The sequence below is a fragment of the Ursus maritimus genome, unplaced genomic scaffold (genome assembly GCF_017311325.1).
Source record: "Ursus maritimus isolate PB19 unplaced genomic scaffold, ASM1731132v1 scaffold_36, whole genome shotgun sequence".
Lineage (NCBI taxonomy): Eukaryota > Metazoa > Chordata > Mammalia > Carnivora > Ursidae > Ursus > Ursus maritimus.
Window position 1 is genome coordinate 1,863,942 of NW_024426230.1, and position 16,040 is coordinate 1,879,981.

At 55.0% G+C, this 16,040-nt stretch overlaps 1 protein-coding gene across 1 annotated transcript in view; it reads right to left on the reverse strand.

Annotated features, from left to right (window-relative positions):
* Window positions 1-3,697, reverse strand: part of ZFHX2 (zinc finger homeobox 2) — an 18,331-nt gene extending 14,634 nt beyond the window's left edge. The window contains exon 1 of the mRNA XM_040620755.1: window positions 5-3,697. Within this exon, the coding sequence (XP_040476689.1) occupies window positions 5-2,048 (2,044 nt within the window). The 5' untranslated portion in view covers window positions 2,049-3,697. The remainder of the gene's footprint in view (window positions 1-4) is intronic.
* Between the last annotated feature and the right edge of the window lie 12,343 nt (window positions 3,698-16,040).

Genomic DNA, 16,040 nt, shown 5'->3' on the forward strand with positions numbered 1-16,040 from the left:
GCTGCGGCGGGGAACTTGCGAGCCGGCGCTCCGAGGGGGTGGAAGCCGTTGAGAAGCAGCTGGGCTTCCAGGGGCTTGTCTGGCCTCAGCCCGGGGCCGGGCAAGGGAGCCTGAGGCTGCCCCAGGGCCTGCGGCCCGAAGTACTGGAAGAGTTCGGGAGGGGTGGCGGGGGCCGCTCCTGCGGGGGGCGGGGGGCCTGTCCCCACCAGCCCGGGGGGCAGGCCCAGCGGCAGCCCCTGGTGCAGCAGGAGGACGTTCTGCATGTGCTTCTCAGAGGTCATGTGGATACGCAGGTTGCGGGAGATGTTGGTCTCGTAGCTGCACACCTTGCACTGCCAGGACGATTTGGTCTTGGGCTCCTTGTCCCCGGCCGAGGGTGGGAGTGACGCCTCAGGGGGACTGCCCTGGCTGCCGGGGCCCGCCTGGAAGCCCTGCAGGTTGGCCAGGTGCTTGTCGGACTGCATGTGGATGCTGAGGTTGCCCTTGGTGGTGGTGGAGTAGTTGCACACGTCGCAGCGGTAGGGCTTGTAGCCGCAGTTGTAGCTCTCGCCGCGGGCCAGGCGGGGGTGCGCACCCCCCGCGCTGCAGTAGCTGCAGTGGCTGTTGCTCTCGGGGTGCTTCTCCCGCATGTGCACGTCCAGGGTCTGCTGGTACTTGTAGTGCCAGTTGCACTTGGGACACTTGAGCGTCTTGCAGGAGTTGCGAGAGTGTAACAGAGACATGTGGCTGGACAGGCTGAGGCTCTGGAAGGCCGCAGGGGCCGGGCTGTAGTCTTCGGCGAGGCGGTAGGGCTGTGGTGTGTCGCTGGGGTCTTCGGGGGAGCCGACCGGGGCAGGGAGAGTGCCCCCCTCCTTGGAGGTGGGTGAGCTTTGGTTGAGTGGGGGGCAGAGCCCTCCATCCTCTTCTTGCCCCTCGGGGAACCAATCTGGCCCCGCCTCACCTGCTGCCATCGGCGATTCTTTGGCTTCGGTTGGGCTGGGGTCCCAGGTGGCGGGGGTGGTGGGCGGGGAGGGCGGGCTGAGGGCCAGGACTTCTTCCACGGGCAGGGCAGGAGCCTGGGCTTCTGCGTCAGGGGGGCTGTCCTCGGGCTGGACTACATTCGCCTCTGTGGTCACCGTGCCGCTCTTGTCAAGGGGGACTTCTAAAGGGGGCTGAGCGGGTGGTTTTGGTTCCAGAAAGCTTAGGAGGGCCACGCAGCCCTCATCTCCCGCCTGGAGCACGGCTGGGTTACCGGGCAGCCCCAGGTGTTGAGCAGGGGTTAGCGTCACCCCATGAGACTGTGTGTGACCCAGAAAAGCTTGGGGCCCGCTGAAACCCAGGCGGCACAGGAGGCAGAGCCAGAAGAGTGCCCTGTGGTCTCCTCCCCTGCTCCCCATAGGGCCATCTTTGGGATCTCCGGGTGGATTTGGAGCCAGCTGGTAGCTCCAGAAGGCTCCATCCCTTCCCTCACAGGTGGCCGGAGATGGCGCTGAGGTATCATGGGACAGAATTTGGTCAGAAGAGCTAAAGCCTTGGATTGGGTCAAAGCCATGTTGGATGTGAAGGGCAGTGAGGAGTGCAGGGGACGGGTGGGCAAGGAGGGGCAGGCCAGGCTCTTCCTTGAATCCCACCTCGCCCCAGGGGAAGCCCTTTGGTAACAGGAGTTCACTGCCACCTGACAGGGACAGCTTGGCCACGAGGTAGGCCTCGCCGCCAGCTGTGAAGAATAAATGGTTGCTTAGGTCCACGGGAGGGAGTCCTCCCCTTTCGTCCTCCTGCTCCTTGTCCTCTTGCACTCCTAGGTCCTTTGGTGAGAAGCCACCACAGCCGGGCTCTTCTCGGGGCTCCCCAGTCTCCTTTGGTGGGACGAGGCCACAGCCCGACTCCAGGGCCTGTCCCCCTGGCTCTGAGGGCCTCATGCTCTCAGAGGTGGAGGGGGCAGCAGGGGGATCTTTGGTGACAGGATCAGCGGGGGTGCTGGGGAAGGAGGTGTGCGGAGGCGGGGACGGGGCATCGTGCCCGGGGGTGGGGGCGGTGCCACTGGTGGAGGGTGCGTTAAGGGTAGCCATGGCAGACGGAGGAGGGCCGGCGGTTCATTTCAGCGTGACAGCCAGTACCCTGTGGGGGCAACGTGGACAGAGAGCGGGGCCGTGAGCTGGCAGGAGAGACACCCAGCCAGGCAGCCGACCCTCCAGCTACTCCAGCCCCACTCTCTTCTTCCCGGAGCACCAGACTCAGGTACCCATTTGCCAGCGTGAAGCTTCACCTTAGGGCTAACAGTCTTCAAACTTGACGTGTCCAAAATCAGAGCTCTATTTCTCCCCTGAGCTTGTTCCTCCCATCTTTCCTATCTCAAAAATTGGTATCTCCATTTATCTGGTTGCTTAGGCTAAAAAGCTAAAAGGGGGGCGGCTGGGTGGCTCAGTCTGTTGAGTGTCTGCCTTCAGCTCAGGTCATGATCCCAGAGGAGTCTGCTCCCTCTGCCCCTCCTCCCACTCATTCTCTGGATCTCTCTCTCTCTCAAATAAGTAAATAGAATCTTTAAAAATACGTAAGAACCTAAAAGGTTCCTTTTGCCCCCACCCATATGCAACTGGACAGCAGGCTCTCAGACACCTGTCCTGTCCCGCCACCAGCATCCTCTCCACTGACACCCAAGTGGCCCAAGCCACTGCCCTTCCTGAACCAGGGCAACAGACTCCACAGTGTGGCCTCCGCTTCCACTACTGTCCCTACAGCCCAGCAGCCAGCATGATCTTTCATTTAATTCTCAATTATGAAAAATGCCAGACTGATATGAGTAGACCAAATAGTATCAGGGACCCCTTTGTACTCATCACTCAGCTTCAACAGCTACCAGTCCATGGCCGGTCCTGCTGCATCTGTAGCCTCACCCACTTCCCCTCCTCCTACATTGTTCTAACGCACGCTGCAGGTATCGCAAAGAAGCACCTTTTACGACGTAAATGGTACTGTATTCTGCTTAGAACCCTTCCATGATTTCTCGCCACACTGTAAGATCCAAACTCCGTCCCCGAGCCACAAAACAATCTATCTGATCTGATGCCTACCTCCTTCTGACACATCTTAACACCCTCCACCCTGCCTGGCTGGCCAGCTCCTGCCCACTGGCCGCCTTTCTGTTCCTCAGACACGCCAAGTCCACTCCCACCGCGGGGCCTTGCCTAAGCTAACCAGCTTGCTCTGTCGGACAGGAGGACTCTTCCCTAGACCCCTGCACAGTGGCTCCTTCTCACTCAGGCCTCCGCTTCCGTGTCACCTCTTCCACCAGGCCTTCCCTCCCTACAGAAGCTAACACGCCCTGGGGTGACTTTCTTCAGCGATTTAGCACCACCTGGTATTTCCTAGTTTCCTTATTTCTCCCTTCTAGAAGGTAAGTTCCAGGAAAGCAGGAACTCTGCTTTATTTATTACTCTATCGCTAGCACCAAGAAAGAGGCCTGCCACATAGTCAACACAGGATCTGTTGAACGAATGAACTCTAGGAAAGACCCTCAGAGGTTCCACTCGCTGAAGGGGCAGTTTCCCTAAGTCAAGGTCCTCTAGCCAGAGGGGCCACAGGGAATTGGCGTGGCCTGCAGGCACTGTGCTCCAGGTCACCCATCCCTGGTCGCAGCATGTGGCACAGGAGCGCGCTTCCGGGGCCAGCTGGAAGACAACAGCTTCTAGGTGATTAAACCCCTCGTCCCCAAAGAGATTAAAAAAAAAAAAAAAAAAACAAAAGTAACAGTGATATTATTATTCAAAGCTATCCAGGTCCATATACCACGGTCCTGGCCCTGCGCTAAGTGCTTTCATCAATAATCTCATTGAATCTAACCACCACCTTACTTTACAGATGAGGCGGCCAAAGACGCAGAGAGGGTGAGCGAGCTGCTGACTGTCACACAGGTCCAAGGAGGTGAAACTAGAAAGGACTGGCGGGGCCCCCAGATCTGGGCTCCTCCATGTACCTGGATTGTCCCTCGGACCCAATACAGACCAAATGCGCCTCCAAGGGCCTAGCAGTCAGGATTCCCGGGCTCCCTCCAGCTGACTAGAAGCACCAGGACTCCCGCACTGCTCCCAACCTTTCTACCTCGATTACCACACCTCCCCACCGGACTCACCAATTCCCCAGACTCCACCATCCCATACTTCTCCCCGTGTCCCAAGTGGCCTGCATCCTCTCCAGTTCTTACTCTCAGCCAATCTCTAAAGACGAAACCTTCAGTGCTCAGCCCCGTGCCGGGAAGGGAGGTGACCTCTCCTTCCTTGGGCCACCTCTAACCCTCACCTTCAGATTCTTCCATTAGGACTGGGTCTCCAAGTCTGGCCCCACCTAGCCTGCAGGCCGCCTTTCCCACTACCCCCTCCTCCTGGGGGCCTAGCCAGGCGTGAAGTCGGAGCCATTAAGGAGCTCCGAGTGGGGCTGGATCAGCATGCTAATGAAAATGCAAATCAGCACCTGGGCGAGGGGTGGAGGGCTGGGGGTGGGGGGGAGGTGGTTGGTGAACCCAGAGGGAAGTAAAGGAATTAGATGGAGGGGTTATCCTGGATCACCAGAAAGCAGAGGCCGGACACCGTCTGAGAAAGGTGTCCCTCCTATGGGATCCTTGGGGGTAGGTGCCCTGGCTCACGAGGGTCTGACAGTCCACTGTCACCCCCCACCGTGGGGGCCCGCCACCCTTCCGCGGCCCCACCTGGTTGGAAGAACTGAGGCCGGGCCAGGGGGGCTTCTCCTGGGCCCTGCCACGGAGGGCTGACCTGGGTGGTGCTCCGTCCCCGCGGGGCCACCGCGCCTCCATCACACCGATCAGCCGCTTCCTCCTGCCTCCTGCCTCACTACTCCAGATCCAACTTCAGAGGAGATGCTAGGAAGCCCTAAGCCCCAAATCCTCTCTCCAAAGCTTTTATTTCCCAGGCCTGGAAAAAGACCCAGCTGATTGCCAGCTAGAAACCAAAGGAGTTTAGCTTTGGGCTAGCTTGTGGGCGAGACCCAGACAGCCAAGGGGAGGTCGGCAGCTGTTTAAAATTGCAAATCTCTTCCCCACCTCCCCCTCCTCCTCTACAGGAAAGAATTTCAATTGCAAATTTATCTCTGCCTCAGTGCACCCCCCCACTCACTCCCCCCCCTGCAGGTTTCTCCCCTCACCCTCTATTTATTACAAACCTTTAACTGTAGCAATTAGTTTTTCACCTTTTTCCCCTCCTTCCGTTTCCCTCCTCCTCACTCTTTTCTTCCTCCCCTCTCTGGGTCTGTGTCCCTCTGCTTGCCCTTCCTACCTGGAACTCAGTTTGCAGCTCTTGCTGGAGATGACGCAGAACCAGATGACAGACCAAAAAGTCACCCTCCACCTACCACCCCCAGGCCAAGAGTCCTGTCCACCCTCAGCCCACTGCCGTTCCTCCTGGACGCCCGGGCTGTCCTTAAGGGCGTCTCCTCTCCCTTGGGGCACATCCTAGATGTGGGGAAGGGGAGAAGGCAACCCTCAAGGGCCCTGGCATTCCTGCCTCTCGGGAAGGGAAGGGGCAAAGAGGGCCGACCCGGCGGAGGGTGGAAGTGGGGGGACAGTGAAAGGAAAGGTGGCAGCAAGGGTTGGGGCCCAGGAGGAGAGGGGTTAGGGGAGACAGCAGGCAGTGGCGGCGGTGTGATTAGAGCGGAGATTGATGTGAAGGGGCGCCACAGACGGCAGAGAGAGTCAATAAAACGAGAGGATCACATTAGAGGCGACAGAGAGAGCTTTAAATTACAAGGCTGCTGCCACCAAGGGGGATGGGAGGAGGCAGGCCTGGAGCCAAGGGAGGGTGGAGAGTTCTGAGGGTGTAGTCGTCCCCGGAGATGAATCTTCCAGCTCCAAAATGGCCCTCAGTCTCCAGAGCTCCCCTGCTGCCCCTTCATTCCATTTCCCTCCCTAATGCTTCCTTCCCTCACAGGGGGAGGAGGGGAGAAAGGGGAAGACGGAGAGAAAGCTACGGAGAAATAGAAGAGATTTTTTTTTTCCTATTGCCCTCTTCCTCTTTCCCGAGCCGCGTCCCTAGTTACTGCTCAGGATGAGAAGGGAAGGCTGGAAGTGCTACTGGCAAAGCTCAGCTGGGGAGGGGTTGCCCACAAGCGTCATCACTGAACTGCACGGATTCGTCCATGGGAGGTGGACAGAAAGACACCCAGTTTAAATAGGGGGACAAGAATGCCTCTCTCTTGTGCGGTCCCTGTTCACCAGGCAGATACACAGTACGCAGAACAGGAGGGAGCCAGGAGGCTCCAAGACAGGCAGTGGGATCCAGAAAGCCTGAGAGAGAGAGAGAGAGAGAGAGAGAGAGAGAGAGAGAGAGAGAGAGAGAATGTTCGGAGATGGACCAAAAGGCTTGCATGTGAACTTAGGCCGTCTGAAAAGGTGGGCTCTGAGACGACGCAAGACAGGCGGGACACAGTGAGCCTTAAGAACAGAGAATTGTAGGAGCCGAGGGAGCAAGGGCAAAGGAAGGGCCAAAGAAAGGAGGCCCGAGGAAGGAGAGAACCTGCCCCTCACCGAGGAGGAATCAGGGCGTGCGTTCAGGTTGGCCTGTGGAAGCGGAGGCAAAGCCGGTCGGGGGCGCTCCCTCCAGAGCCCGGCGAGACCCGGACTACCCTTGGCGAGCGCCCCCTCCCGGCCCCAGCGGACTACGAACGGAAAAGAAACACTACTGCTCCCTAGTGGTTATGGAAGGAACATCACCAAGGAGAAGACAGGTGGGGAGAACAGATCGCCTTTCTCTCCCCGGCCTCCCTTCCTTAAACCAGAAAGCAAAACCCCACTCCCTTCTTTTCTCCAAACCCAAGGACATGGCAAAGGCTTTCCCAGGAAAGTCTGCCATAGGGCACCAGCACATTTGCTTAAAATTTGCATACAGTGATTTCCACATCAGAACCCTCCAAACACTTTGGCCTTTCACTTTTCCAAATGTTGGATCTATCCCCTTCCCCTTACTCAGAGTCAATTTTTAGGACCTTTCCTTTTCTCTTTTCCTCTCTCTGAAATTCTTGCCTACAGCACTGCTCTCTTCAGACTCACTTTGCCTTGGCCTCTGTTCCCATTTTGTCTCAACCTGTTGCTTTCAAGGGGCCTCAGCCGTGGAGAAGAGGGTCTCGAAGAGAAAAATGAAAGATGGAGTGAGTGCCCTGTCTCAGGGGAACTGTTTGGTATAAACAGCAAATAAACTGACTTGATGGGCTTTGTTTTTAAGGCAGGGGAAGAACATGGGCTTTGGATTCATGCAGACCCAGGTTCAGCCCTGGTTCCCCCACTCACCAGCTGTGCAACCTTGGTAAGTTACTGGTCTGTTTCCTTATCTGGGAAAATGGGAAGAATGATCGCTTCCTCCTTGGCCCACTGTGAAGACTGCGACAGCGCACACACTGCATGGCCAGTCAGGTTAGTTCTTTTCCTTCTCTCTTGGCTAGCTCCACCCCCAGAGCGGAGCCTGGTGTTTGCGGGTAGTTGACAACTTTCCTCCTGCCTCGCCCCTTCTAGACCAGGACTCATCCTCTAATTTCTGCCCTTTTCAAAAACTGAGGGCAGAGTCTTCAGTGGACAGAATTCAAATCTAAGTGTGCCCAGCAGCAGGGTTCATTTCTCACTTGGCCCTCTTGATAGCCAGGCCTCGAGACACCCCATCATCCCAGAGCAGAGAATGGAAGCCTTGCCTAGGCCCACACCTGGCCTGGGTGCAGGAGCAGCTAATGCCTAGATCAAAACCATATGGCCTCTCCCTGCATTTAAAACTATCATTTTGTTTCTAAATCTTACCTTCTTATTTAAAAAGAAAACAAAAAGAGGTACTCTTATTCCTCCATTTTATTTATTTTTCATATCTCAAGTTTTTATTTAAATTCTACTAAGTAACATATAGCATAATATTAGTTTCAGGAGTATCTACTCCTCTACTTTAATCCTACCTGCCTCCCCTAGATCTCTCCACCCCCCCACCCCAAATATTTGGCAGCGTTTACTTTGTGCAATAGACGTTTTGACCAAAAGACAGAAAATGAGAATGGCAGGGAATGAGACTCTCAGGCAGGAGAAGGAGTGTCCTAGGGAGTAAAGAGACAGCTAAGGCAGAGAGAAGGAGGGAGGAAGAGGGAGAGGTAGGGAAGCTGGGGGAAGGGGCCAGATCTTGATCCGTACATGTAATTACTGAATCTCATTGAGGCCTCCCAGCTTTGACATCAGATTGGACAGGTGGCTCGTCCCCACCGGGAGGGATGGAGCAAGGGGGCTCTGTCTTATACCTTGCAAGATGCTTAAGGTGGGCATGAGGGAACTGAGTGAGGTGTGAGGAGAAAGGAGAGGCAGAGAGGAGGAAGATGGGGTAGGCAGGGAGCAGACAAGGGTCAAAGGGAGGCTGTGTACTAAAACCACAGCTCGCTAGTTGAACATCCTCCACATTTGCATGGCTTGGCGAGTGGGCGGCTGGAGAGGTAGATGTCCTGGAGAGTAGTGGACCCTCTTGCCCACGCATCTCCCTTAATGACACCTCAACTGTTAGGACAGCAGTGTGGAGCTGTGTGATATCGTAGGTGCACCTGGGAGACTCAGGCTCAGACAACCCCACAAAGCCAGCTCTGAACCCTTCTTCTATATGAGGGGCAGGGAGTAGTGCCCTAGAGTTCAGATTCAGGGTCCTATCTGATCCTGGCAGGCGAGACCTCTGTAGAAGACTGCTGATCTCCTTGCATTCGAAAGGAATTGCACACAATTCTTTAGAATTATTTGGAAGAATACCATTGTAAGTGACTGTGTATAGAAATAAAACCTTCTGATTCTTTGAGCCTACGTGAACCCTTGTGATGGTAATGACTACAGAGTGTTACAACAACAACAACTAATAATAATAATAGTATCTTTAAATGTTTACCGCGTGCCAGCACCGTGCTGAGCCCTGACAAGCACCCATCACCTAATTCTCCACTAGAATCTGATGAAACAGATAGAGCTATTCATTCCCATTTTACAAACATGGAAACAGAGATGGGTTAAGGAATTTCTAAGGTCTCACGTTTGGAAAGAAGCAGAGTCCAGACTGGACTCAGGTAGCCTGGCCCCAGCACAATCTGTGAGCTTCTCGACTCTGGCTGCCGTGCATTTTGAACGAGCTCTTTGAGTTTTTTGTGTGTTACTCTGCTCTTCTGTGTGTCTGGCCTTGAGCATATGAGCCTGAGCGTATCGGGTCCTCTTTCAGCTTGAAGGTGTTGGTCAGATGGCCGCTCTCAGTTTCTGAGAAGATGGGCCAGAAAGAACCACTGCTTTGTGCAACGGCAGGGGGCGCTATTCACAGTGCAGTCAATGAGAGGCCCTGGCCATTCCTTTTGTATGTTTGTGTTTGGGGCGGGGGGTGGAGATAGATATCAAAATGTTGAGGTGCGGATATGCGTATTCATTTGGGATAATGTCTCTGAAAGCTGGAAGTCTACACTTGTGCATCCCTAATATCATATGGGCTTGAAGACGAGCAGTATGGTATAGACTCGGAATCAAATTCTAGTTCTAGTCTGTATTATGTGGATGACTTCGGGTGAGTTGCTTGAAAACCGTTTCTTCATATACAGAATGGGGAATAGCTCCTCGGGGAGTTGTGTCCATTGAGCTGATCGTTATCCAGGCCAGCATTTTGTGACCAATAAATGGAAACGATAATTATTCGTTCACGTGCCTTATTTCCTGAGTTGGGGTGTACGTGTGTGTTGACTGCTTTCTGACTCAGTGTGTGGCTGAGGGCCTGGGTGTAGCGCTGTCTGTCCCAGCACCTCTTCGGGGTCAGTGAAGGTGCCGGCTCTCAAGCCTCCGGCGGGGTCTCCCGGTCGCCCCGGTTCTGCCCGCGTGGGCCGGGGGCTGCCCGCCGGGCGGCGGGGTGTCCGGTGCGGGTGTGTTGCCGCGTGCCTGTTTGTGCTGGGCGGCCCGGCTGGCGCGGGCGTGTTTGGGGTGGTGGTAATTACTGGGATGGCCCAGCCCTAATGAGTGTGATCCCGTTACACTCTCGCCGCCTCTAATGGAGCTAACCTCATTTCACAGCCATTAGAGATGGAGATGAGGCCCCGCCCCCGGCCCCGCCAGCTGCAGCTCCCGCAGCCCGGCCACGTTCCTTCCCTCCGGCTCGCCATTTCCCCGTGCCTCCTCGCCTTCTCCCGCCTGGTCGTCTGCTCCTCCTTCCAGGCTTCCCTGCCCGGTTCCCCATTGTTCTTTTCCCTCCCATCTTAACGCTCCCCTCTCCCCTGCTCCTGGAGCGTCCCTTTCCCTCGGCCTCCTCGGTGCCTGGGTTCCCTCCTCCTCGCTCGGGTCCGCTCGGCCTCCGCATCTCCACTTGCCGGCCTCTCCTCCGCGCCCCTCCCCCGCCTTCCCCGCCGCTGGCCCTCCCCTCCCCCACGTTGCCCCGTCTGGCCAAAGGACAAATCTCAAGGGGAAACCAGCAAAGACAAACAAGGAGCAGTGACTTCATTATCGTCGTTAATTTGCCACTTCAGTTCCTCCCACAAGGGTCAAAGCCAGCACGGCTTGAACTCAGGACTGCCACGGAGGCTCAGCCGGGGCTGCCTTTTCCGCTGGAAGCCTCTCCCGGGCCACTCTCCCTCCCTCCCGCTCCCCACTGCCTTCGTTTCCCGGCAGGGGGTCAGGCTCCCGGTTTTGCTCCTCCATTTCTTTCCCGGCCGCACAGCCTACCGCCGTCCTTCCTTTTTCATTTAAATTGTGGCCTTCACTCCAGCTCCAAGTCACATGGTTTTTACCTCCGGTCCCTCTCTGTCATCCTCTGCCTGTCCCTGCTTCTCCGACTCCCTGCCCCAGCCATCCTGCACCCCTTCTTGGCCTCCCCTGGCCTTCTCTTCCTAACCTCAGGTGCACCGCTTTCCCTGAAGCACCAGGAAGAAGCTGGAGATGGAAGAAGGCATTCAGGCCCAAGCCGGCCAGTGGTGGAGCTTGGAAAGGGCTGGGCAGAAAGGAAGAGAGCTGCCACCGGGGCACCAGGCCCATGAGTCAGAGGAAGCAGCAGAATCTAGACTCAGACATCCCAGACCTGAGAAACCACCCCCAAGACCAGAGAAAAAGGAGGAGAGTGCCAGCCAGAGGGCCTTGGGCTTGAGACTGGGCAGGGGAGGGGGGGCTAGTCACCGACAAAACAAGGATTGAAAGATTTGAGGATGGAAATGGCGTGGATCCCATCAGTTCCTCAGGGAAACCCAGTCTAACACACCGGTCCCACCCTCTGCCTTCCCTCACTGAGAAGCCAAATGACTAGCTGTTGACTCTTAACCTTTCGTCTGATCCCAGCCCCAAAGGGAGAGGCTGAGAGTAGCTGACTGTGACTGGAGGAGGCACTGGGGAAATGTCCACACGTGAAGTAAAAATTTCTGGCCCGCACCCATCCTGCCCCACTGACTGCACGTCAGCAAGCTACCCTGGGCGAGACGCTGCATACGTGTACCTTCTCTCCGAAGAGAGCTCTTGCTACTATGTCCTCCTAATTGCACGGCCCGGTGCCAGCACCGTTCCAGTGGCTGGCCCTGCTGTGACTCCAAGGCTGGAACCTTCGCTTTAATGTAAGCCCTTATTCCTGCCCAAACACAGAGGCAGCTCCTGTTCTCTCACTTGACTTTGAAAGAAAAATTCTGAGGGCTACCCAGCTATCTTGGCAGGAATTAGAAGATGTCTCCCTCCAGGTATATGCAGCCTGCCCTTCAGCGGCATAGCGGGATGACAGAACAGGTGGGTCTTAGCCCAGTCACCCCTTACACCGGGCCCCCTGAACGACCATCCAGAGGCCCTGGTCTCTGACTAGGTTCCTACAGGAGGGGGCTACTGAGAGCCAGTGGGATTACCTCAGGGTGCCAGAAGGCCCTCTAAATCTTTCACCCCTGTCTCAAGAGCCTGGGGTGGAGGAGGGGTGGGCAGGCAGTCCCCTGGGGCTTTCCCCAGAGAGGCGAGGGGCTCTGGGAAAGTGAGTGGTGGGATGACTGAGAAGGCAGAGAAGAAAGATGGAAAAATCAATGAAATGAGTTTCTAACGGTGAGGTAAAGGACCGCTGTGTCGACAGCCTGTCGCCTACTGCAAAATATGAGCCGCCCAAGTCCATGGTGGTGGCTGACAGTGCATCCTGCCACCACTGCCCTCCCTTCAGGGTACCCCCGCCCCCCCCAGCCCCTCGCCAGTTGCCCTGGCCGTTCTTATTATAGCCAGGCTTCCCCCCCTCCCAGGGCTCTCCGCTCGCTTGCTCCCTTCCAGGTGTTCTCTCCTAGAGTCCTCAATCCACTCAGGGTCTTTCTGACTCCACCACAGAAACAGGGCAGGTTATAATCCCTGACCGGTGCATCCTTCTCTAAGACTTCTGTGTATCGAGACCTCTCTCTCTGCAGATCTCCCGCAGAGTTGTGGTGAGCTCTGCATCTCTTGCCCCACCCCATCCCTTTCTAGATACCTCTGGACTCTCAACAACGGGCAGGCAGGCGTCATCCCTCACAGGATCCCTTACACCCAGGTCCGCGCCTCCTGCCTGCTGGCCCACTTGGCCAGTGCTGACTTCCTTGTAATTGCCTGGATTGGGACAGGGTGTATAGGATGGGCCTGGTATTGATTTATGAACTCTTTGTGGCTTGGGGGGCAGGGCAGGGGTATGACTGATTCAGTTGTGGTTTCATGATTGGGAATGGGGTAGGGTGGGGATGGTACTTCCAATTCAGATCTGCCAACTCTGTCTTTGGAAACAACTCCCAACCTTTTCTGGAAACCACCTCCTTTCTCTACCCTCCTCCGCATCTTCCTCTTGGGCTCCTGAGACTGTTCATTCATGTTTTCTTCCCATTATCTCTCCAAAGGCTCCCCAGATCAGCCCCTAGAGTCAGCCGTCCAAGGGGGCTGCCCTTGGCTGATACCAAGTGTGCCCCTAACCTAATCAGTCTCCCCTTTCTCCACCTCAGGTTTCACTGTTGCTCAGTGAACTCCTCTCCAGCCCTTTCCTTCAGTTTCTGCTTTCCCAACTTGCCCACTGATGTAGACTTAGGCCTGAGGCTTGTGGTGAGAGGAAGGTGGGCAACTCCTTTCCCTAGCTTCTCCCGATTAATTCAACATTCAATCAACAGATATTTATTAAGCATCTTCTATGTGGCAGACGCCGGGCTAGGTGATGCGAAACAATCGGAAAGTAGGTGGACAAGGACCCTGCTCCTAGGGCCATCATGACTAACCCTGGGTCTCTCAGCCAACAGCTTCCTCTCGCGACTCAGTCCCCCCCCACTCCCCTCCCCAGCCAAATTCCACTGTGCCCTCTGGCATTTAAGAACCCTGCCCTTTTCTCTATCCCTGCCTCGGGTTACACTCACACAGCCCCGATTGCCTCTTGTCTGCATTTCCAGCTTCAGTCTCCACTCCTAAACCCACAGCCAGGTTCATCTTACATTTTCAACAACTCTCCTTCCGGCTCACAAAGCCCTTCTCCTTTCACGTTCCCTAACTGCCATTTCCAGTTTTTTTCCTTCTTTGCCTGCCTTTCAGTCCTACCACCTGGTCCTCAGAGCTCCCTGTGTCCCAAGGTCCCTTCCTCGTGCTGCTGCAAGGCTCTAGTGAATGCCAGCCACTCCCATACAAGTTCTCACTCTGAGCTCAGAACAGCTCCAGGGAGGCGACGTCAAGCTACCGACCCAGGGACCCTACAGATCAGACTCAGGCCCCGGCCCTGTACGTGTACAGCTCCCAGCAAAGCAGCAAGTTGTTCCTCTGCGGGTCTCAAGGTAACACCAGCTGCTCTGACATCATGGAGGGAGGAACCCTGTCAGGTTGCCAAGGCAACACCAGCAATTTATGACATCAGAGGCTTGAGGTCTTTGGTTCTCAGGGGGTTAGAAAGATTCAAGTTCCTGTCAGCTGAAGTAAATGGAAATTCTACTTTTTCATCTCTTTGCTTGTGTCCCCCTGGCTTGGGAATGAAGAGCAAAGGCCTCTGGTGGGGTAGTGAGGGTCCATTCGCTAATGGAACGAATGCTTGTGAGGTCTCTTTCCCTCTCTCTTCACCAGTATCTCTGCTCTCTGCCTCTCCTTTGGCATCTCTCTCTTGGGGGGCTTCACCCAGTGGTATTTCTGCTATGCCTTTTTCCGAATCACCCCTCCTGCGGCGCTCTCTTTGCACCGGTCCCGCTGTGTCCCTCTCACACCAGAGGCATTTGTCTCCTTTGATACCTCATCCTCTCCTTTCCTCCCCCTCCCAAGCTCTGTGCGGCTCTGATCTGCTTCAGCACGCCTCCATTTGCCTTCCATTTACCTTCTTTGTACCATATTCTTTTTCCACCTCATCTTATTCTTCGATTCCTCCCTTCCCCCACTTTACATTGTATTCACTGCGTGTTGCCTTTTCTGTTGACCTCCTCTTTAGGAATACTCTATCATTTCTGTCCATCTTCTGTGTCGCTCTAAACTCGTGTTTTATTTCATTCTCCCAATTTTTCACTAATCACCCCTCGGTTCCATCCCTGCCCCCATTCCGCATGGATTTTCTTCCCTTCCTTTTGCACATTCCTCACGTCATGCATTTCTCTACTCCATACATTTATTGCACACGGCCTCTCCTTCCTTTCTGGAACACGGTTCTCTGAAATCTTCCATCTTCTGCCCCTCTCTACCTCCTTCTTTTACCCTTCCAAGCTCTGAGGGCTGGAAAACAACGATGGGCTTAAAACAAGGTAAACTCTCCTGACTCTTTATCCACCTTCCCCATTCTTTAGGCTGATGAACCTGGCCTCTTGCATAAGACAGCTTCTGTCATATGAATGAAAACAGCCTCGTAAAGGATCCTGCTNNTCCAAATATGATAATAACAGGGGCCCAGGAAGAAGATGAGCTAGAAAGTGAAGAAAAAGCCACTAGATACCTAGAATGAACTGAAGGATGAGAGGCAACCAAGCGGGGTGGAGCTCAGAGTCCTAGAGAATGTCCCCTTACAAAATCAAAGTTGACAGTTAATGGACATAATGGCCCTGACTGATGAAGGGGTTATATGCCCCTGGAAGCCCATTAAATTGATTTCTTGGCCTGTTTATGTGCCTTCACAAACCATACTCCCCACCTCTCCCAGCCCCTTGCTCTCTGGTACCTTCTGATGCCGAGGTTAAAATGCTGGGTGAGTGGATAAGGGGTAAAAGGAAATTAGGGTGACCAAGGAGAAAAGGTAGGCAGAGGGCAGGTTATGGGAACAAAGGTAAAGAACAGGCAAGGGACATCACGGGAGATGGGACTGCAAAAAAAAAAGGGGGGGGGGACAAAATGGGGAAATGAAAAAATATACAATGGCAAAATGAGGGAAGGGAGGAAATCAAGTCAGCAAGGAAGAGGTTTGTGGTGAGAAGCTCCTGGAGAGGCAGATGACACACATGAGACCAGAGGTCCTGGTGGTGGAGACAGGCACATGGCAAAGGAGACAGTCGACAATGCTAGAAGTTCCAAATCTTCCTGGGTGAAGGTAGAAGAGGATGCTGTCCTGGCTGTGCTGAAGGGGTACCTGAGTCCATCGGGGAGACACATCTGCCCCAACCCTCAGACTTTTTTCCAGGCCCCTGACCAGTGACTGCCGCAAACATGACTGATAAGCATGAAAAAAGTAGCCTGAAAAGGCCAGGGATATCATAAGGACTCTGAAGGACAGGGCATGGAGTCCTAGACGGACAGACCAGTCAGGCAGCCAAGGCGTGACACACAGTAACAGGGACACACAGGGAGAGGATCACTCGGATAGGAAGAGTCACATGCGGAGACAGTGACACACAGACCCAGAGATGGACGGTTGGAGAGAATGAACGAGGGGGAAGAACGGTAAAATCAAGAGGCAGGGACGCATGGACAGAGAGCAGCGGGGCTACAAGCACATCGAGACCACGCGTGGTCGAGTGCTCAGAAATGACAGGGCTACTCTGAGAGGGGGACAGACAAGAGAAGAGCAGATGGAGAGTTGGGGGGGCCAGGAGAGACACACTTCACCTTGAGTGGAGCAGTGGCCTCCCCTCACCTACTCGCACCTTTCCAAAAAAAAAAAAAAAAAAAAAAAGCC